The sequence below is a fragment of the Stigmatopora argus genome, chromosome 17 (genome assembly GCF_051989625.1).
Source record: "Stigmatopora argus isolate UIUO_Sarg chromosome 17, RoL_Sarg_1.0, whole genome shotgun sequence".
Lineage (NCBI taxonomy): Eukaryota > Metazoa > Chordata > Actinopteri > Syngnathiformes > Syngnathidae > Stigmatopora > Stigmatopora argus.
In genome coordinates, this window is record NC_135403.1 from 9,303,326 (window position 1) to 9,325,449 (window position 22,124).

General features: G+C 40.6%; 2 protein-coding genes across 5 annotated transcripts; one reads left to right on the forward strand and one right to left on the reverse strand.

Annotated features, from left to right (window-relative positions):
* Positions 1-1,328: 1,328 nt before the first annotated feature.
* Positions 1,329-8,924, reverse strand: zic4 (zic family member 4). 4 transcript variants are annotated; one of them, XR_013305838.1, is made up of 4 exons: positions 7,886-8,923; positions 7,184-7,747; positions 2,599-3,137; positions 1,330-2,146 (listed from the first exon to the last, which is right to left on the reverse strand). XR_013305838.1 is itself a non-coding variant. In XM_077624344.1 (3 exons), the coding sequence occupies exons 1-2, from the start codon at positions 8,355-8,357 to the stop codon at positions 2,665-2,667; spliced, it is 1,647 nt and encodes a 548-aa protein (XP_077480470.1). In that variant the 5' UTR covers positions 8,358-8,924; the 3' UTR covers positions 1,329-2,146; positions 2,623-2,664. The 4 variants fall into 4 exon arrangements, 2 of the variants coding, with proteins under 2 accessions (XP_077480470.1, XP_077480471.1); XR_013305837.1 differs by having other exon boundaries at positions 1,329-2,146; positions 7,184-8,924; XM_077624344.1 differs by having other exon boundaries at positions 1,329-2,146; positions 2,623-3,137; positions 7,184-8,924.
* A 2,394-nt stretch (positions 8,925-11,318) lies between these two features.
* On the forward strand, positions 11,319-14,142 carry zic1 (zic family member 1 (odd-paired homolog, Drosophila)). The gene is made up of 3 exons (XM_077624937.1): positions 11,319-12,824; positions 13,003-13,166; positions 13,261-14,142. Exons 1-3 carry the CDS (start codon positions 11,825-11,827, stop codon positions 13,483-13,485), a joined length of 1,389 nt encoding a protein of 462 aa, XP_077481063.1. The 5' UTR covers positions 11,319-11,824; the 3' UTR covers positions 13,486-14,142.
* Positions 14,143-22,124: the final 7,982 nt, after the last annotated feature.

Sequence of the window (22,124 nt, forward strand, 5' to 3'; positions counted from 1 at the left end):
TGGGGTTCAATAATAGAGAGGAGCTAGCGCGTAGTGGGGACAAAAGGCCTTTTACGCTTTCATATTAACTCGCACTTCAAAGGCGACTTTCAATTGAGATCCAACTATCTTCTATAGTGTGGGAATCAAAGCATGCTCTTCCATGTTGTTTACTCGCCGCACAAAGCGTGCACACATTGCCAGTCACGCACTAAGTAATACCAACACGTGTTTCCACCCACTAGCACCAAATGTGGGTTTTTTTCCATGTTTTTTTTTTTAAAACACAAATTCTCACTTGCACAATTTAGAGGGTGAATTAAACTAGTTTTCTTCTTTTCTATTTTGACAGAAAGGCCCTAGATTAGCGTTTCCGACCCCATGGGGAAGGCGAATATTACACTCTTTGCAAAGAGACGCCTTGGAGGCGGCCGACTTGCCACCCAGCCCAAAACCTTATCGTTGCACTTTGACTCGGCCATTGCCATAGAAATCTTAATGCACCCTCAAAACAACACAAAAAAAGAAGGATGGGGGGTGGTGGGGGTCCTATTGTGCCAATGCTGCACTTTGAAGTTGTGGTTAGTGTTGCGAGTGTCTGCAACAAAACACGTCAACGCTTAAAAATGCATGCACGCAGCTTCTGCACATATAAAATCAACTGAAGCATTCACAATAAAACACTACCAAAAGTCCCACAAGATGGAAAAAAAGAAATACAAGAAAGCTTTAACACTTGCTGCTGCAATCAAAGTAACATGATACATCAATAAACATACTATATGCATATACACATCTACATCTACATATATACACACACATACAAATACATATATGAAAAATGTATACTTACTTCATTAGGTACACTTACTTCTTTCTATGGCTCCACGTAGATTAGATTTTTTTTCGACACATCTATATGTGTATATATATATATATATATATATATATATATATATATATATATATATATATATATATATATATATATACATATACACACATACAAATACACATGTGATCAATGTACACTTCATTAGTAACACTTACTTCTTTCTATGGCTCCACGTAGATTAGATTTTTTTCGACATATATATATATATATATATATATATATATATATATATATATATATACATATATGCATATGTGTATGTATATATATATATATATATATATATATATATATATATATATATATATGCATATGTATACATATATATATACATGTGTACATAGGCATGTATATATATGTATACATATATATGGATATGTATATATATATCACTAACAATAAAAAATACCCCACACAATAAAACAAGACACCCCGTTTTGGAAATAAATACATTTATGTAAAAATTACATCTGAAAAAATAAGACACTAACAGGTCCCTTTCTGCAAAAAATAAACAAGACCTTAACAATACAAGCAACCATTTAAAAAAAATATTTCCGCAAAAACAATCCTGCATGAAATATAGAACAAAAAGGCGTCTAAAATTACTTTTTTTAAATAAGACAACACCAGAACATTTCCCTTTAGCAAAAAACATACAATTTACAAAAATCAGTGCAATTGAGGAAAAAAAGACAGTCAAACAATAAAAGAAATTTGACAAAAAAACACGATTCAATAGTTCCAAATGCATCAAAAAGACAAATTCATCAATAATGCATGAAAATTGTACCAAAAGCTAAGGCAGTTTTGTTTCAAGTGCTGTTTGAAAATAAACAACAGAACTTGACTTGGTACAAAACAACTAAAACGTGTTTAAACATTGACAATTTCACGCTCAGTAGATCAAATTAAAAAAGTTGGAGGAGCCTCTGCACAAAACGAGAGGAGGCCACAAAAACTTTTAGGGCTCAAAAACATACATTTACCAAAAATGGACATTTTGGCCTCCAGTTTTCCAAACGTGCACTTTTTGGTTCTTAGATGTCAAACCAAATTGAAAATAAATTAAGACAGCAAAAAAACCTGTACTTACATTTTTTTTTAAATCCATTGCACACAAAGCATGCCCAAAAAGTTGACATCAGGGTAGGCAAAGGGTGGTCCGCGGGTCATATGAGGCCCACTCAACAATCATATTTAGTCTTGCGATGTCATGGTTCCAAAGACGAATTGCAATGTATCCATATGTAATCAGCTGCATTTCCTTTTCTGTAAACAATATATAAAAAACAAAAATTATATTTGGCATTTACACATTACAAATGATGAGAAGAGCCACGTTTGATTTTTAAAACAGACGTCAAAACACCAACACTAAAAATATTTGTGACATAAACAAAATCCCTTTCATAGTCACATTGGTGCAAAACAAATAATTTTTCAAAAATATTTCAACAGACTATAAAATGTTGTTTTCTATGTGTATTTTTAAATTTCGCAAAAATGTAACTAAAAAAGAGTAGATAAAATTGGACATTTTACTTATATTAACATCTCAATTTTAAATGAGTATAAAATGTAACTGTAATGAATGTAAACTCAATTGTTAAGATGATTGGATTTCTGCAAAAAAACAACTTAAATATTGACTTGTATACTATTTTAAGTTCGAATGCATGTCTGTTTTCCAAATCAAACGTGAATTCAAAGAGTTTGCCCACCCTTACGTGTGGACAAAGACCAACCGTGATTTAAAAAAAAAAAGGCTTTTAAAAATCTTTTTTTGTCTAAAAGCTGTCCCTCAGGTCCGGGTTCCTGTAGGGGGGCTCGTCCTCAGTGGCCGAGTCCGGCGTGGAGGCCCCACTGTGGGCCCCGCTGGCACCGGAGCTGTGGCAGACGTACCACTCGCTCAGGTTGGCCGGGTGCGAGGCGGCGGGGGCTGCGTTCAAAGAGGATGAGGAGGAGGAGGCGGGGGGGACGGAGGCCCCTGCGGGCGGCAGAGCCTCTCGGCCTGCATCCGACGATGGCGACACCAGCGATGGGGTCGACGACTCGTAGCCGGAGCTGGGAGGGGGGGACTTGCAATGCACCTTCATGTGTTTGCGGAGGGAGCTCGGGTGCGTGTAGGACTTGTCGCAGCCGCGCACTTTGCAGTTGTACGGCTTGTCCGACGTGTGCACGTGGGAGTGCTTCTTCCGGTCGCTGCTGTTGGCAAAGCGGCGGTCGCAGCCGGAGAACTCGCACTTGAACGGTTTCTCGCCTGACGAGTGGAAAAACAAAGTGCAATCATTACATGGGCTTTTGGTTGTGGTGTTATTTTCATTTTTCCCCCAAGAGGCCTAACATTTCATGATAATAACATCATTGCTGGAGTCGTATATAGTTAACTCTCTCTCACACACACACACATACAAACACACATATACACACATGCTGTACAAGTAGCTTACTACCATAATTGCCATCATAAAAATACAGTAGCATTGTGGGTCGAAATGTTTTTTAAAAAGTCATGTTTTACTCCTAACAAAGTGTTTAAATACAGCTTTGCTTGCCATGTCTTACAAATATGAAATATGTTTTAGGAAAATATTTGAAATGTAGATACTTGACAAATTGTGACAATTTTGTTAATATGTTATGACAATTAAACGATATTTTCCCCAAAAGAAAAGTAGTGCAACTTATATGTTGTTTAAAAAGTGTGTCACTAATTTTGAAATGCAGTACATAAATGCTCATTAGGATTGTACACAGCTTGTTGGTCACAGATTTAAACTTTTTTCTTATATTGAGTAAAAAGGTATATAACTAGGCATGTGTGTGAGACATAAATAATATAACTTGTATTGCTCTCAGTGGGCCTTTTCAGCAGCACCGCCTACTGGTAAGTTAAAGTCAGCTAGTATGTAAAGTGCTTTGAGCATTGAAATGCTTTAATAATGTAGCTGTATATCTTAAATAATAAAAAATGAAATTATTAAATAGATCCCAGTATATACAATGTAAATATTAAGTATGATAGTTATGATAGCAAAATTGTATTTGGCCAATACTATTAGCAAGGAAATCAATCAATAACAGACAAAACTGCAATTCAAATAGAGTTGGGGGAACCGTAGAAATATTAGCATTTAAAACGTTGAGCAAAAATATTTTTAAAGGAACTACAAACTAGATTGTAATTTGAAAATATTTACCACTTAGTTGCAAGTACTTCTGTGTTAATAGAAAAGTACTGTAGTTAAAAGTGAGATTTGATTTCATCAAAGTGGGTCAAAAATGACACTTGGGACAACATCAAATGCTCTCATGGTCCACATAAAATCCACAAGCCATAACTTGCCCACCACTTTTTCTCTATTGAAAACCTGTCAAGTGTCACATCATATATAGCTTGTATTAGTAGTATATATACAAGTGGCAAAAAACATTAAAAACAAATTATATCCAACTTGGATATTAAGTACTTAACGTCAATAGAACGTAGAGCGTGCTTGATTTGGAGGGATGTTAAAATGCATAAATATAACAATAGAATAAAATTAAAAGTGGCAGAAAAAAAAGGCAATTTAAAATTTGGAATCCTTTCACCTTGCTGGAGTTTGTGTGTTTCTTCACACACACTGACAAACACACACACACACACACACACACACACACACACACACACACACACACACACACACACACACACACACACACACACACACACATACACACACACACACGCACACACACCATCCAAAAATCAACGCTTGCTCCTCGACGCATGCTTTTTGCACACGCGTAATTGGGCCTGTCTAATTACACTTGTGCTTTTTTTGAATATCAATTTGACCTTCAGCTGTTGGGTTGAGAGAGCCAATCAAGGATATTAGTGTAGTACAAGAAAGCATGGAGGAGCAGGCAAGACCCCAGGGGCAGAAACCCCCCACCACCAGTCAGCCCACCCCGACCACAATCATAAGCACACTTTCGGCCTTTTAAACATGATACACTAAAAAGAAAGGAGCACGAAGCCCCTCGGGAGTCAAAATTATTTAACAGATTTGTACTTAGGTAATGTGAGCAAATGATATGAATTATGCATAAGGCATGCATGCACACAGTGTGCGTGTGTATGCCGCCTGTCTGACTCAACATTTTGAGGCCATAACAAAGGCAAATTAAAAAATAGGGGAGATGCGCTATGGTAGTTTTTGTAGTCAGGCAATATTCTAAGCTACCTATGCACCTATTAAAAATATAGCAATTGATATTTTGGCTACTTACATTTTCAAATAATTAAAAGTCTGACTGCGTGGAAACATTGTATTTTGGGTGGGTTTCATGCAATTTATAAAGATTATTTATTTCAAGCATCTGTCCAAATAGAAGCAGTGTTGAGGCCATATATGGCCCACACACCACAGTTTGATCACATTGGTAGAATCATGTATGTTCATTTTAAGTTCAGTTTACTACTTTAGTAAGGGGATATGTTTGGTCATTTTAGGTTAACAGCAGGGGCTTTAAAGCAGTTAAAAATATAATGAAACTCATTACAATTATTAAAAACACTTTTTAGGCATTTTTGAATCTTAAATTGCTCTAAACACTATATGAAAGGTGTGTGTTTAGGACTAACATTTTGGTCAGGGAATGCTGGCAGCCATTAAACAAATCTAGGTTGTTTAAAGTTCAGAACCACTTTCGTTTTAAAAAAAATCATTATGTTTATGTTTACAAATTATGATGACGAAAATGAGCCCTTTGTATTTTTTGTTGTTTGTTTTAATTTTAGTAGCGCAGTATTTGCCATAGCCTATGATTGTTATTTTTACAGCTATGGACTGAACCTATTTTACCCCATCAAAAGTTCTTTGATGAATGATTTCACAAAGAAATTTAATGTTACAATTTTTTGATATAATGTTTAATATATGCAATATTTGTGAGTGAGGGGTGGCCCGGTGGTTAGTGTGTCAGCCTCACAGCTCTGGGGTTCTGGGTTCAAGTCCAGGTTGGGCCACCTGTGTGGAGTTTGCATGTTCTCCATGGGCCAGCGTGGGTTATCTCCGGGTACTCCGGTTTCCTCCCACATTCCAAAAACATGCATGGTAGGCTAATTAGACACTCTAAATTGCCCCTAGGTATGGGTGTGAGTGAGCAAGGTTGTCCGACTAATCTGGGATTGGCTCCAGCACCCCCCACGAAAATAAAAAATGTCTTTTACAACCAACAATTAGTTTGCTGTGGTGGGTCCAACTGTGGCCCACAGGCCTCATGTTGCAGACCATGGATATTAACTCATGGGAAGATTATGGACAGGCATTCATATTTTTATGGCAGTCATGTGATATTTTCAGATGACCTATTATAATATGTGGCCGAGTATTTTTCCCTCCATAGCTGAAGCCGTTGGAGTTTTATACAGTCCTCAGAGGAGCAACTTTGTGAAACATATGATGCCACAAATGTGTGTCATGACATTTTATGGGTTGGATACTGCGACTTATAAAACAATTAATGGCTTTGGTAAAGTGCACGAAGGGCCATGTGTGGCCCCCATGCTACAGGTTGCACACCACTGGAATGTTGAGAATTGAGAATTTGCTATTTTATTATGTAACACCTATACTCCTAGTTAACTTAAAATTAGATATTGGGGATTCTATGTAAAGAGATGTGAAAAAACAATTATCACTGAAGAGAAATGGAAGGGCCAAAATTGCGATTTTTATAAGTACTTATGGACCTCTTGTACGTAGAATATGTATATAATACGTCGTGATTTAAATACATATTGTTAAAAATTGAAACTTTAAAATATAATAAAAGATTGTGGTTTATCACTAATAGGCTGCAAACTTTACACATGCATGTTGCACAACCTATTGGAACATTTTTGTGTTGCAAAACTAATAAAAGCGACATGCATTTGCATGGGTAACTTGAAATTGAATACAATTTCATTTGATAATAAATTAGGACGTTTTGCTATTACTAACTGTATATACTTTGCACACCATTCATGAGATATGCACATGAATTATCATTTCATGCACAGGCAACACGTGTGTACAGCATGGTTAACGTTAAGGTGGCGTGTGTGTGCATGTTAGTGTGTGTGTGTGTGGGGGGGGGGGGCTGTAACAAGACGAGTAGTACATCTCTTTTGTGCTGTGCTGTAAACAAGTGGTTGAAGCGTCAAACGCATGAGTGAGCTGTTGAACCCCCCCACACACCCGAAAACCACAACACAAAAAGTGATTGAATGCAAAGTTCCCTTAAAAAAACAAAAAAAAGCGTGTTATGACTAACCTGTGTGCGTCCTTTTGTGGATTTTGAGGTTTTCCGAGCGAGCGAAGACTTTGCCGCAGCCGGGGAAAGGGCACGGGAAGGGTTTCTCCCCCGTGTGTACGCGGATGTGATTGACTAGCTTGTACTTGGCTTTGAAGGGCTTTCCCTCGCGGGGACACTCTTCCCAGAAGCAGATGTGATTCGCTTGCTCGGGACCTCCGACGTGCTCCACGGTGACGTGCGTGACCAGCTCGTGCATGGTGCTGTAGGTCCGGGCACAGCGCTTCTCTCCCGGCTCCAGCCACTTGCAGATGAGCTCCTGCTTGATGGGCTGCCGCATGTAGCGGAAGAAAGCCCCGCTCCCGTGATGGCCGTGGGGGTGATGGTGGTGGGCGCTCAAGTTGAGATTGAGCCCCCCGTAGAAGGCGTCGGCTCGGCTGCTCGCCGACAAGTGCTCGGAGCGAACGTACATGTCCCCCGGTAGTCCCAAGCGGAGCTGGCTGGCCGGCGCTTGCTCTTGGTGGAGCCCGGGAAAGAGCGCATGGTTGCCGGCGTCGTGGCCGTAGTGCGCCGGGTAGCAGCTACCTGTTGTCGAGACAAGCATTCCGTGGTGAGAAGCGTTGGCGGCGTCGTGGTGTTGGTGTTGGTGATGGGGGTGGTGATGGTGGTGGTGGGGCTCGGCCAGAAGCGGAACCGACATGGGCACGCGGAGGAAGTCCCTACCTGCGGTCAGAGCCTGGGCCGGGTGCGTCATACCCGCATAGGGTACCGGCGTCGCCCCGAAAGCTCCCGTCTGACTGGAGACCACTTCACTATGGCCTGCCATGTGATGATTGTGCGGAGGCTGGTGCTGCTGGTGATGCTGGGGATAATGATGGGCTGGGCTGATTTTGAGGGCCGCCGAGTGCCCCATGTGTTCTGGCCCGAATGGACTCGGCCCCAGGCGGGGTTCCGCAGTCATCTCCCCGGGGTGCGCGTGAGCCATTGAGTGCGGATGGCTGCCGAACCCCGGGAAGCCTGTCACGCTCAGAGGGGCAGGGTGGTGGTGGTGGTGATGATGATGATGCTGCTGCTGCTGGTGGTGGTGGCGGTGGTGGTGGTGGCGAGCCCCCGCCAAGTCAACTAATCTCAGTGCCGCGTTCCGTTTGGAGAAGGCAGGGTCCATCGCGGGGCTTCCCAGCGCATCGACGCTCATTACTGCCCTAATTTTGGGCTGTGGGAGGGGGGTGGGGGCGCTTGTACTTGACAGCGGGCAAAAAACAATAATGATGACAAATACGTTTTAATCGCGATTCCAAAATGCCTCCCAAAACTTTGGAAAGTTGCGTGTAGCGGCGGGCTACATTGGCTGGGCAGCAGGACGCATTTGATAGAGAATAGCGGCTCGCGGTGGGCGCTCGCAGCCCGCCGAGCCCCACAATCGGGCCGAGCTCTAATTGGTCGAAGGCGGCTGTTTGACGTCACCAGTGACAATTCTCCAACCAGAAGAAAAATGCTCACCAGCAAGGGAAGGGGCTGGGGGACGGCTGCGCATGCGCGGTGCCTCTAGGCAACACCAGAATGGGGGGAAAAGTTAGGCAAAGCGTTATTGTATCATTAAAAAAAGGAAGGGAGGGGGTTAATCCGGATACATAACCAACTCTCTTTTGTGCTTCAACACATTCAATCGGAGATTGCACAACTAAATTCCAAGGGATTAAAACAAACCCTGTAATGTGGTCGTGTTGAAATGATGCCGTGTATGATATCTTCATTTTCGAATACATACTTGCCACAGAAAAGTTGCCTTTAAAAATGAAGGAAGATCCAATCCAGTCAATCCAATCATGCTCGTTCAAAATCGCTTAGACTTCTCCCTGAAAAACAAGAAAAAAAAGTGTCACGTCAAAGACCTGTTGTCACGATCCTCGCTTTTTTGGGGTTGTGCGCGTCGGAGCCGAGAGAGGACGGCAGGCAGCAGATGGTTGCCAGAGGAGGTGGTCCCTGCATTTGCAGGCTGAGAGGGGACGGGGGGATAAAGTTCCAAAAAAGAAAACGGCGTGTGAGTAAGGAAGAAGTACACCGATGGGAAAAAAATCTATTTTTTTTTTATAAAACCGAGATCTCTGTTGGAATGAGACGCTACCAGACACATTGGAGCAGATGAGAACGGGTTAAAGGGTAAAAACTCCGTTTTTCCTCAAAATATTATTTTTTTTGTGTTTCTGTAAGGCTGAAAACATCAAGAGGTGAAAATAAAAAAAAATTGTCGAATTGTATATACACATATGCATGGTAAGGAAATAATCAGTGTGGAATGCATACTCCACCGTGCACCGTAAATAGCCCCCGCAGTTTTGCATTACACATATAAATAAGCATGCTCCAAAACCATTCCCTCCATAAATATTTACTCACTTTTTTTTTTGCAAGTTGAGCTGGACGCCTTCATTCAAGAGTTTGACATGTATTTTTTTTAAGCAAACGAGAGAAAACAGGAAAAGGAAAGTTTCCTCTTTTAAAAAAAGCATAGATAAAATATTAGCAAAGTGAGTGAGGGGTTTATTTATGAATTATTTTGGCTTTGGAACCATACTTAGTTTACACATTTAAATTCAGATAAGGAAAAAATACATAAGATTAGTTTCTGCAACATCTGAGGTAAGACTAACTCTCATCTAAGTATACAAAATGCAATGCACCTATTTTTCTGCATGGGAAAAAATCTTTAAAGCATTTAAAATCAAGCTTAAAATGTGTTTCTATAAATCAGGCACATTAAAAATGAGAACTTTATAAAATAAATGGTGTATCATGAACAGAGAGAGTGTGTGAGTATGTGGAGTTGATTTTTTTTTTTTTTACTGACTCACATGCCCCCCCAAAAAAGGCCTCCATGTGGATTTTTGAACTCAGGGGCAGCCGCAGGTTCCTGCCACAAATCCCACTTGATAAATTCGACAACCCACAATGTTTTAACACACACACACGCAGTACAATTTATAGGCCAACATAGCTGGCCTATGGAAGAAGAGTCCAGGTAGAAGGCGGGATGTCTCAATATAGTCACAAAGGTCTATATTGCCCAAATTCTTAAGGTTTTGTTGGGGTACATTGGAGCAGAAACAGCGTTTGTGATTGTACAGCCAGCTGGAAATCACCAACAAGCGAGTCATTTCTCTTAAAGGTGGCAAGTTAAGAAAATACCTCAAACACTGAGTAAGTTTTTTCCTAATGGAGAAGAAAAAGTCCATAGGGGCATCATTTGAGAAGAATTTGGGGGTTTGGGGAAACAGTTGACACGCATATTTTGGGAAAGAACTGTAGTGGTAACAGACGGGGTTTCTCCATGATGAGAACTAGAGGAAAAATGATGGGAGTTTAGGAAAGATTGGATTTAGAATGCATTTTTTGGTTCCATTTCTTGAACAGAAAAGATAGGAGCAAGTTGGAAATGTATTTAGTAACCATTGAAAATATGGTGAAAATCTTTTGGGAATGTATTGGGAAGGAGAACAAGGGAGTGAGTTCCTTAGGAAAGTTAAAATATTTAGAAAGACAACTCCCCTTTGAGAATCTGTAGCCAATTAGCAAAGAACAATTGTTGTTGAAGTTGAGATTTTGCGGCAAAAAATGGGAAAACATTGCATATAATAGGGTTTTTTGAAAAATAATACATTGGGGGAAATGGGTGAGTTTTCATAGAAAGCTCAATATGCAGTACGTTTAGCAATAGAAAAGTAGATTTAAAGGAAAATAATTGAAAAATACATGTACACACTTATTTTTGCAATGTGTGACCCATTTTTAAGGGAACCTTTAAGTGATTTCTCAAAATATTTATGAAAAATTGAGAAACCTGATGAATACCTACGCATGTTATGACTTTCTGATAAATATCCTATCAATAAAAAATGTAAAAAATATCAATTCAAATATCTAAATTTGGCACCAAATGTTACCTTACTGCAAAATGTTTAAGATGTTGCAATATGTATTGCGTTTTAACTCAAATGACATTTCCATATTGATGCCAAAATGTAAAAAGAAGAAGAAAAAATCTCCAGAATTGATGATGCGAAGAGACCAATCGTCTTGCGACGTGGATTGTTATTTGGCGAGTGGATGTTATTGAGGGGAGCAGGGGGGGAAAGGGGGGCTACTGGAGCCCGACCAATAGGCAAAGGCGAGGGCGCTCACGTGAACACCCCCCCTCCCCATTCATCAGGGCTGGACCGTGTTTTCTTTGCAATTCATTTATCTGCAGGAATGATTGCGACTATCAGTCTGCAGCTCAGCGCCTGAGCGAGGAGGTGAAAGTCGCACCGCGGGGAGATAACGCGTCCAAAACCCCAAAACAAGAGAGACAAGTCTCACGTCTTCTTCTTCTTTTTTCTTCTTCTGGGGGGCGCGTGGGCGTAAGATGCGCGCGATAGGGGCGCCTTAGAAAGTCAACAACAAGACCCAGGCGGATTTCGGGGGAGTTTGGAAGAGATAGAGAAAGTGAAGAAGGGGAGAAAAAAAGGGGGGAAACGAAAGAGAGGGTTGGTGGGGGGGCGGGGGTGGTCGGACGAGTGGACGAAATATCTGCGCGTGATTTTTTCATCCGTGTCCTCAGTCGTGCCGGCGCGCGTGTACACAGACCCGAGCGAGTGCGTGAGTGAGTGAGTGACTTGAGTGAAGATGCTCCTGGACGCCGGACCCCAGTACCCCGCCATAGGAGTCACTACTTTCGGCTCCTCGCGGCACCACTCAACAGGCGAGGTGACGGAGCGGGAGGTGGCCCTGGGCATCAACCCGTTCGCCGACGGCATGGGCGCCTTCAAGATCAACCACGGCTCCCACGAGCAGACGGCGTTCTCGTCGCAGGCGCCCGGCTACGCGGCGGCGGCCGCCCTGGGCCACCACCACCATCATCACCACCACCACCCGGGCCACGTCGGCTCCTACTCCACGGCGGCGTTCAACTCCACGCGGGACTTTCTCTTCCGGAACCGCGGCTTCGGGGAGGCGGGCACCCAGCACAGCCTCTTCGCCTCGGCGGCGGCGGCGGCGGGCAGCTTCGCCGCGGCAGCGGCGGCGGGGCCGCACGGACACTCGGAGGCAGCGGCGGCGGGCCACCTGCTCTTCCCGGGCCTCCACGAGCAGGCGGCGGGCCACGCGTCCTCTAACGTGGTCAACGGCCAGATGCGCCTGGGCTTCAGCGGGGACGTGTACGGCCGCGCGGCCGAGCAGTACGGCCACGTCACGAGCCCGCGCTCCGACTACGCATCCACGCAACTGCACGGCTACGGCCCCATGAACATGAACATGGCCGCGCACCACGGCGCCGGGGCCTTCTTCCGCTATATGCGGCAGCCCATCAAGCAGGAGCTGATCTGCAAGTGGATCGAGCCCGAGCAGCTGGCCAACCCCAAGAAGTCATGCAACAAGACCTTCAGCACCATGCACGAGCTGGTCACCCACCTGACCGTGGAGCACGTGGGGGGCCCCGAGCAGACCAACCACATCTGCTTCTGGGAGGAGTGCACCCGGGAGGGCAAGCCCTTCAAGGCCAAGTACAAGCTGGTCAATCACATCCGCGTGCACACGGGGGAGAAGCCTTTCCCTTGCCCCTTCCCCGGCTGCGGGAAAGTCTTCGCTCGCTCGGAAAACCTTAAAATACACAAAAGGACGCACACTGGTAAGAATGCATGTCAAAAAAGAATTTGGAAAAAAATCTAAACAATAACAAAAAACGAAAATATTGAAACAATATATGCTAGAAAATGCATGTATGCATAAATAAAAATTACCAAAAACAAATGCATGTCATTTCCCAAAACTTGAAAATAAATACTATTTTTGTTTTTGCAATTTAGGTGAGAAACCGTTCAAGTGCGAATTCGACGGCTGCGACCGGCGCTTCGCCAACAGCAGCGACCGCAAGAAACACATGCATGTGCACACGTCGGATAAGCCCTACTTGTGCAAAATGTGCGACAAGTCCTACACGCACCCCAGCTCCCTGCGCAAACACATGAAGGTACAGTCCCCACTTTTATCCAATTGTCATATTCATGCAAGATTTCAGCCTTTTTGCGTGTGTCTAATCGGATTCCAATCCGTTTCATTTCAAGGTCCACGAGGCCAGCAACCCGGCATCGCAGCCGTCCCCGGCCGCCAGCTCGGGGTACGAGTCGTCCACGCCCCCCACCATCGTGTCGCCGTCCGCGGAGAACCAGAACAGCGGCAGTTCCATATCGCCCGCGGCCCACGGTGGTGTGCAGCACCACACGACCACGACGACGACGGGCAGCCACAGCAGCGCGCTCACGTCCAATTTCAATGAATGGTACGTGTAAAAAAAAGTATTTTGAGAAGGGACGGGTTGGTAAAAAAGAAAAAAATGGGTAATGATTTTTTTGGGGGGTGGGGGGGGGTAGTTGCAGAGACTTTTTTGGGGGGGCTGAAAGAATGCATGGACCAAAAAAAAATGAAAATAAGGAGCCAATTTTTCTTTATTTTTACTGAAGGACTGCTCCACTAATTGCAAAGAAGGAACGAGGGGGAATTGATTTTTGTACATATCACAACCAGGATGGAAAGGAAAAAAAAAACATGTAATATTTTATTTTGTAAATATCATATTTGAGGGGGGGATTTGTGAAGAAGAAAAAATGTGCTCCCTTGGTATATGGACAATAGAAGCCACTGAAAAAGAATGTTTTAGTCGTGTACCAAATGTGAATGATCCCCAGTATTACAACGTCGAGTTTAAGCGACTTCCTATAGTATTCAATGTGCTTTATTTTTCTCCTCCTTTCTGTTTTGCCATCATGTATAGCCCACAGTGCAGCATTCTCGTTCAAAAAGGTCCAGTTGGAGTAGCACACTTTTAATCCTTGTTGTTATTTAAGTGTCATGTCGACGAAATCGTCTCTAATAGTGAAAAAATAAGCCTGAACAATTCCGTGTCAACTTGTTTATTATGTATACGTGATAAATATACACAAAAGTTACCTGTGTTGTCTGAAAGGAAGTATTATTATTATTATTATACATGTATAACTAGCTCAATTTTCCATATTTATCCGCATGTTTTTAGAAGTGGTCGGTATTTATGGAGAAATGCGCTCGTATGTCAAATTTAGTTTCGATTCAACAACAAAAAAATGTTTGGATACATTTTCGTACTATATTAAACAATTAAAAAAATGCAAATGCAAAAAAAGGACTTGAGACTTTTTGTAGACACTAAAGTGAAAATTTGGATTTGCCAAAATGTTCCTTCTATTAAAAACTAAATATATAAAAACGAATTAATAATTCCCAAACAAATGTGAAATTTTTAAACGCCACGTCAGTGATTTCAGGTAAACGTGCAAGATCGTGCAATTTGACAGCCAGCTTTTGTGTGTATATGCAACTTTAGTGACAGTCAATAACAAGAATTGCCCTCCCCAAACACACACACACACACACACACACACACACACACACACACACACACACACACACACACACACATTCACATTCACATTCACACATATTCACACACACACACGCACACACACTCAGCACCCCCTTCTTTCTGTTTATCCAAATTAACATCCAACACTTTTGCCCCGCAGTAATGTGCAAATTAAATCGATTAATCACGCCGGTTGTTCCTCTTGTGTATATATACACACCAAAAAATAAGTTGGCCTTACTTAATTGTTGGGGAATCTCATTTTGCAATCTAATTTATTTCCGTTTGTGGGATCACTTGGATTTATAAGCGAGGAGGCATAGGAAAGGGGGGGTGCAGCCGTGCATGAAAAGCATGAAAAGTGAACCCCACCCCACCTCGAGACCCCCTCTTTTTTCATTGTTTGTCTGCAGCTTGCTTGAGCGGCCCATTAGGCAGCCAGAGATCACGTCGTGATCACCGTGCATGTGTCAAGTCTTTGTCAGCAATGCTGAAAAAAAGGCAAAAAGCCAGTCAAATTTGCTTTATGAGGATTAAAACACGAAATATGGCGTTGATGCAAAAATGGAGAACATGGAGGGAAGTGTGTGCTAGTGCGTGTGTGCGTTTGTGTATGTGTGTGTGTGTGTGTGTGTGTGTGTGTGTGTGTGTGTGTGTGTGGTGGGGCAAATGCATGCACCATCTTGTTGGAAATGTATTGAAATGTATTCATATCTCCCTTTTCATGGACTATTACATCCGGAGGATGACGCGAAAATGACTTTTTCGACTCTATTTAACAATGCTGTCGTCAGGAAAAGTCCATTGCACAGTTTTTTTTCTTTTTCTCTTTTTTTTTTTTTACACAAACATACACATGCATTTACTCATAACACATATACATACATACATGCATAACATCTACACACTGCTGGTGATGGTATAGGTGTTTGTGTGTATAGATAAATATAAATAGGGTTTGTAGTATAACATAGTCAGGACTGGTTTTAATATTGCATTCTGCTCACCATATTTGGTCACATGAGAAGGATAATTAAGTAAAACTAGAGCCCAGTGTGAGGCAAGCTTGAGGTGTTAAAAGAACACAATAGCAGAAAATATGAAGTCATGCGTGAAATATGTTTTTTGTAAAAGTAACCCAACTAATTTATTGTGCATTTTTCAAAGAGGTTAGTGCAGTCCAATAAAATGTGCCTTTACAACTAGCGAGGAGAACGAATAACAACCACAACAATAAACATGAGATTAAACCCAGTATAAAAATATGAATACGATGCAAGATCTGGCTTTATGAAGTGAATACTCGCATTTATTGTATTAATTTCATATGTGCATTTTAGATGAGAAACAGCTCTTACTCTGATGCAATGCAAACCATAGTAATGTAATACAAAAAACATTTAAAAAGACGAATCAGATATGAATTGAACAAATATCCCTACAAAAATGCAGTTTGTAAGATTTAGACATTAAGCTTAATGTAATTAACTGGCTAATAGACACAATGTATTTTAAAAGAGGAATTTTGAGAATAATAATAATAATTTGTCTTTTTCCAAAATAATTTAGTTTGACTGACGCAGACGACAACAACATTTTCTTTTTTTAAATAAAAAGCTGCAATTCAAAACTGAATCAACTCGGCCAAGGCAGCTTTTTGTACTCCTAATGATTTGGCCATTTTTTTATTCCTATACAGCAGTATGATACAGTTATAATAAAAACTATTTGTAAACACAGTCTGGCGAGATCATGTGTAAGTCAACATCACGTTAAATGTAACGAGCTCCCATCATCCAACAGGAGTGACATGCCAAACACGAAGCCAACCCAGCTATGTGTTTTACTACATGGCGCCTCATCGCATTACCCACGCGTGTCTGTGTGTATGTGTGCGCGTGTGTGCGTGCTTGCGCAAAGTAAAAATAACCCACATATTTTAAATATGCATTCTGAAGGGAAAAAAACTAATTCACGCGGAATTTCTCCAACTTTTTCCTTTTTTTGCCTCGACTTATTCTGTTTTGAAGTTATGGGGGAAATAAGATGACAAAAAATATTGACTATGATTATTAGGTGACGCCTTATAATTGGAAGCCCCTAAATAGTCCCTCTTTTTATGCATTAAAATTAAAATGAGAACAAAATAATTACCCAAAAATATTTGAAGATGTTATTTTTACGCATTTCGCACCTACGGCCACTTTATTAGGTACACGCGCAATTTGAAATACATTGAATAGTCTCATTTAGATACAATTTGAACATGTTTATTTATTTATTGGGGTTCGTGGTGTATTAAGAGGTCTGTTTCTAAGTGACCAGAATGTAATTTCATAGTTCAATAGAAAAGCATATGTCGTTTGCCGATGTGTTTAATTGGATAATCTAACATGGAAACATAGAAGGGCATTAATAATTGAACAGTAAGTTAATGGTTGTGGTCTGCAGTGTATCATTGAGAAATGTCTAATAGTTTGATATAGGTAACCAAAATATGATTTACATAATTCAATATGACCACTGAGCCAATGAAATGTTCAGTTTCACATGAACACCGGAAAGTTTAATAATAAAACAGCATAATTAATTCGTGTGGTTTCCATTCCATCGAAATGAGAGCCCGTCATTTGTTTTTTGACGGATGGAAAGCAAAGTATGATTGTTATAGTTTTACTTTGGTATTTCATTGTTTTTGTTTACTCTAATATCTTAAAGGATAAAATTATAATTATAATCGTCTGCAGTGCATGAGACTAAGATGTTTCTAATATTTGCCATGGCTAAGGTAACAAATCAGATTTTATTTCAACAAAAACACGTGTTAATAATTGTGTTATTATGAATTAATAATTCATCAAACTCATTATGGGTTAGACCACACTAAGATACAGTGAAAATTGGTATCCTGTGGCTCAGTATACTCAAAATATGATTGATCCTATAAATCAATTACTATTACATTTAATTGTGTATTGTTAAATACATTGTTTTATGTCGTCAAATAGGATATGTTTAAATTAAAAACTGCACAGGTTTACATGATATTGTACTAGATATGTGTAAGTTTGAATGAGCTTACTTATTCGCAAAAATTAATTCTGTCAATCAGTTACAGTGCTAACAAATGTGTATATTGTATAAGGGGCAAACCATTTGTTCGACTTTGATCAATTATTGATCATGTAAAGTTATTATGGCATTGCTAATCTAGTATTGATCTAATATATCTACATATATTTCTTCTTTTTAAAAATATTGTTTTCATTTAACGATACTTTTGCACCTTAAAAAAGTATTTTTAGATTTTTTTTCTTTCCTCCAAAAATCATTTAAGCACCCCACTGATTGGCACATTCATCTTCACCTTGTATCGTCGTTATAGTGACACAGAGTGTGGGGTGTAACCTCCGTAGCATCACTTGTGCCGTCTGACACGCTATTAAGACGGCACAGGAGATTTGTGGACACCCGAGTGATGTCGCACAACCCTCCAGTCCCAAGTCCCCTCCTTCTCCCACACTTTTTTTTTTTTTTTTTTGACGTGTTGCTAAATGAGGCCGGTCCAATTAGCTCCCCGCTGCACGCCTGGGTGTAAAGGGCCGGAAGCCCAAGCAGGGGTCTCGCAACGTGGGGAAGGAAGTGCCTGGCTCAAGGGTCTTCAGATTAAGTACATGTTAAATGACACTGCTTTGAAGCAGGGAAATTGCCAAAAGAAAAACGTGACCTCTGAAAAAGCATATATATTTTCAGAAGAAATTTGAACCCAAGCTTTGTTACTTCCATGCCACAAATATTTAGCAGGTTTCCATGAGAGAGTGTGTAACAGAGCTACAAATGTACTGGGATGTTAGATTTCTGTAACACAATCACAATCATATTACAGCTTTTAATTGGCCCAATGCTTAAAGTTTAGAAGGAGTAATCCATTTAGTGTGTCTGTTTGATGGATTGGTTCACCAGAGTACTGCTGCCACACCGGGGTTATAACGTGATGAAGTTCATGTTGTACTGTAATGTGGTAAATTTCAAATTAAGATGAAATAGGTTTCAAGTTTTAACATGTTATTACATTAAAATCTGATAACCCGGACGTTTGCAATCAGCAAGATGAATTGAAACATTTCCTTCACGTTTTTACAAACACTTATTTTCCCAGTATATAGCCTAAAGTAGTTACATCACTAGTAACTTTGATTTATAGTATAATCCAAAAAGAGAGCTGCACATACCTGCCGAGGATTCGGCCAATCCTGAGCCAGAAGGAATTCTTCATTTCGTTTTGCTGAATGCTGAAAAGAAACAGATAAGTACGTTAGCACGTAAATTTATCACGTTACAATGCAAAATATACCATTTTAAAACATGACATTTGTAAAACAATGCATTTCCTTGGACATAAAAGATATCCATGTTATGCTTTGGTTAAAAATACCCCAGGAACCAAGAATTTAAGTTATTTCCCGAACATATTTCACGCCATGGTTGGTAATGAAGGGGTTGGTCCTGCCACATGCAAGTGAACCAGCCGCCAAGCAGCTTCATATTCTGCCAGTGGGCCGTTTAGTTTGGAAATCTCTTCTTTCACTCCGCCCTTCTGTGCCGAGAAGAACTTCACCGAGCAACCAAGTAAGTGTCAATCCTAAGAAGCCAACATCGCAGCAATTCATCATTAAGGGACCAAAATAGCTAAGCTGAAGTCCAACAACGGTAAAAACTACTTCTATTTCTGACTCTGTAGACACCTTCACAAGTTGATAAACAGTGGTGTAGTCTATTAAAATATGATGTAGATTCCCAGTTTCTATTCTAAAAATGTCAACCAAAAACTATATAACAAGCTCATTTTCTCACATTTGGGGCATTTAAACTTCAAATAAAAAGAAACCCTTTAAAAGTTTCTTTACCCATTTAGAAAATTACCAATAACCTGCACATGGCACACATTTGGTGGTTGATAGACAATTTAAAAACCAACAATGTCAAATCCATAAAGCAAAATGAGAGCAACATAGCCTGATCCAACTTCCCATGGTGATAAAAGGGAAGCGCACAATGTCGCATTCAGTGGGAAAAAAACGCGATTGCTCGCCCACATCTGCTCGAAACGACGACCATGTTTTGTCTACTTTTTGCCGAGCGATTTGCGAACAATCCCATCATTTCGAAACCGATTTCTTTTTTTCTCGTCCTGGTTTTTATGACAAAGTATCAGATATCTTGAGCTGAAGTTCTAAGCAAAAATGTCTGACACGACCAGAAGCCAGTGGGTCAAATCCATAAAAAAGAAAAAAAGAAAAACATTCTCAACTCTTCCCAATCATAGAGGCAAGAAATCATGGCGCAACATAAAATAAGGGAAAAAAGCACAATCCTCATCAAAATACACCGCAAAAGCTAGAGTATGACTTCTCTATTTTGTAGAGTGACCACAACATAATGTACAGCCTTAACGATTACTTGCTGCAATCCTACATTACTGTAAACCACTAAATAAACAGATGACTGCATCAACAAATCAAGATTTGCAATTTTATTGCTACTTTCTTTATTTTCTCCACAACTTTGAAACTACGCTTCCTTCAAGGACAAGAAATTATGATGTCATTGTTTGTCGTTCTGTGAGATGCAGGACAGAAAAGACTGCAGTGGTCTTTGGCAACATAAAAGTGGTGGTCAGCTACCATCAAGCCGTGTGCTTGGCATGCACAAACATGCATCCATTTTCACAACATGACCACATCCACCATTAAATGTTATATTTCTAATACGAACAATGATCCTGTAGATATTATATCTTAAAAAGTGCATTTCCAGTCCAGAAAAAAAACGGTGCATTTTTGTAACTATGTAAATGCTGACAGACGCCATTGATCAAAGCGAACAGCTGCGATCTTTCCAAATAAAATGCCAAACATCCCCTTGTACATAATAGGAAGTGTATATCCAATTAAGCTCTGCTTCCTGTTGCTCTGATTGATCATAATTGGTCCAAAGTCGCTCGCCTTGTCCAGGTGTTTGCTGTTTATTACGCTTGTGCTCGCTTCGATTCATCAACTAATTGTGCGTTTCCCACCTGCGAGTTGTATATGAACCAACTGTGGACAGAGGCCTCATGTCGCCACTTTGCTCACAACTGAATACAAATTTCAGGCAGGATCAGAAGTGTTAGCGATGCACCAAATTTGAGCATTCTGATCCGTTCCAAAGTTGTCAAATACCTGATTGAAGACAATGCAGTGACTATATTGTGCATATTTTATCGGTTTTAACATTATTGGAGAATGGGTCGACAACTGTGAATCTTAATCTGTTCCATAATTATGATTTAAAATCGCCTTTAGCCACAAACAGTTTTTGAAAAGACAAAAACAACATATTCACAAGTGACTTGAATACATTTTGGTTGATCTGATCAATTTGCTTTTCTTGTTTAAGGTTATCTCATTAGATTTTAAATACATTATGATTGCAAAACAATTACATTCAAATTGACAAGTTAAAAAGTACTGTGAATTACTGCAGCTGGGGTTCTGTTCCCTGCACCCGTGTTTAATTACATTTTGGGGGATAGACATAATCAACAAAAGCCTAATGAACACCTCCCATACAAAATTAATATTTTCAAGTCATAGTAAGACTATTAAACTAAGGATTATTTGTATACAACAAACAACTCTATCAAAATAAGCATTATATTCTATGTACATTGTAGCTAAGTCTTGTATTGGGTTCAAGGAAAACAGCATGCTGTATTCAAATAATGGCAAACCCAAAGATAAAATTGTAAGGAGGAAAAAAAGATCAAAACAAAAAGATTAAAATGAAACAAGGTTTGTGGTGTAAAGGCAACTAAAAATTTGAAAGACTCCTTTTCTATTTCAGATGCAGTTAACAGGAAGGTATTACTGTAAGAAAACCACCCATCAAAAAGAGACTCAAAATGGAAGGCTGCGGAAGTGATAACACAAGATGTGTCTTATCGAATGTTGACACAAACACGATTCCATGTGTAGTTTAATCTCTCCCATAGTGAATAATCTGAACATGAACTGCATGAAAACGTCATCGTAGCGCCTCCTCGACATGCCATGTTTGAGATTGTTACGGGCACGGCGCAGCGGCACGCGGGAAAAGTATTGGCTACGACGGGGGGACGACACGGGATGGAGGAAGATAAGACTGGACGCCCTTCATCTCACTGGCCACCGACAGACGTAAGTCAATTTTGCTCTCAGTGGGAGACTTTCTCTGGACCAACTTTTGGCTAAATCCAATCAGCTGCCGGTGGGATTGCGGTGTAGCATGTCACAGACAGACACACACATTTGGCCTGAGACGCATCATGCCTAATCTGTCAATGCTTCGAGAGCATTAATTATCCATTCGTTGCTGAAGAATAAATATATTTTATATACTGACATTTGACACAATTCCCCCATGTTGACCAACACCGCAGGTCCTCTTCATTATATTGCCAAACAACAAATGCACCCATTTACTTTCATAGCACAATTCCCACTAATTTCC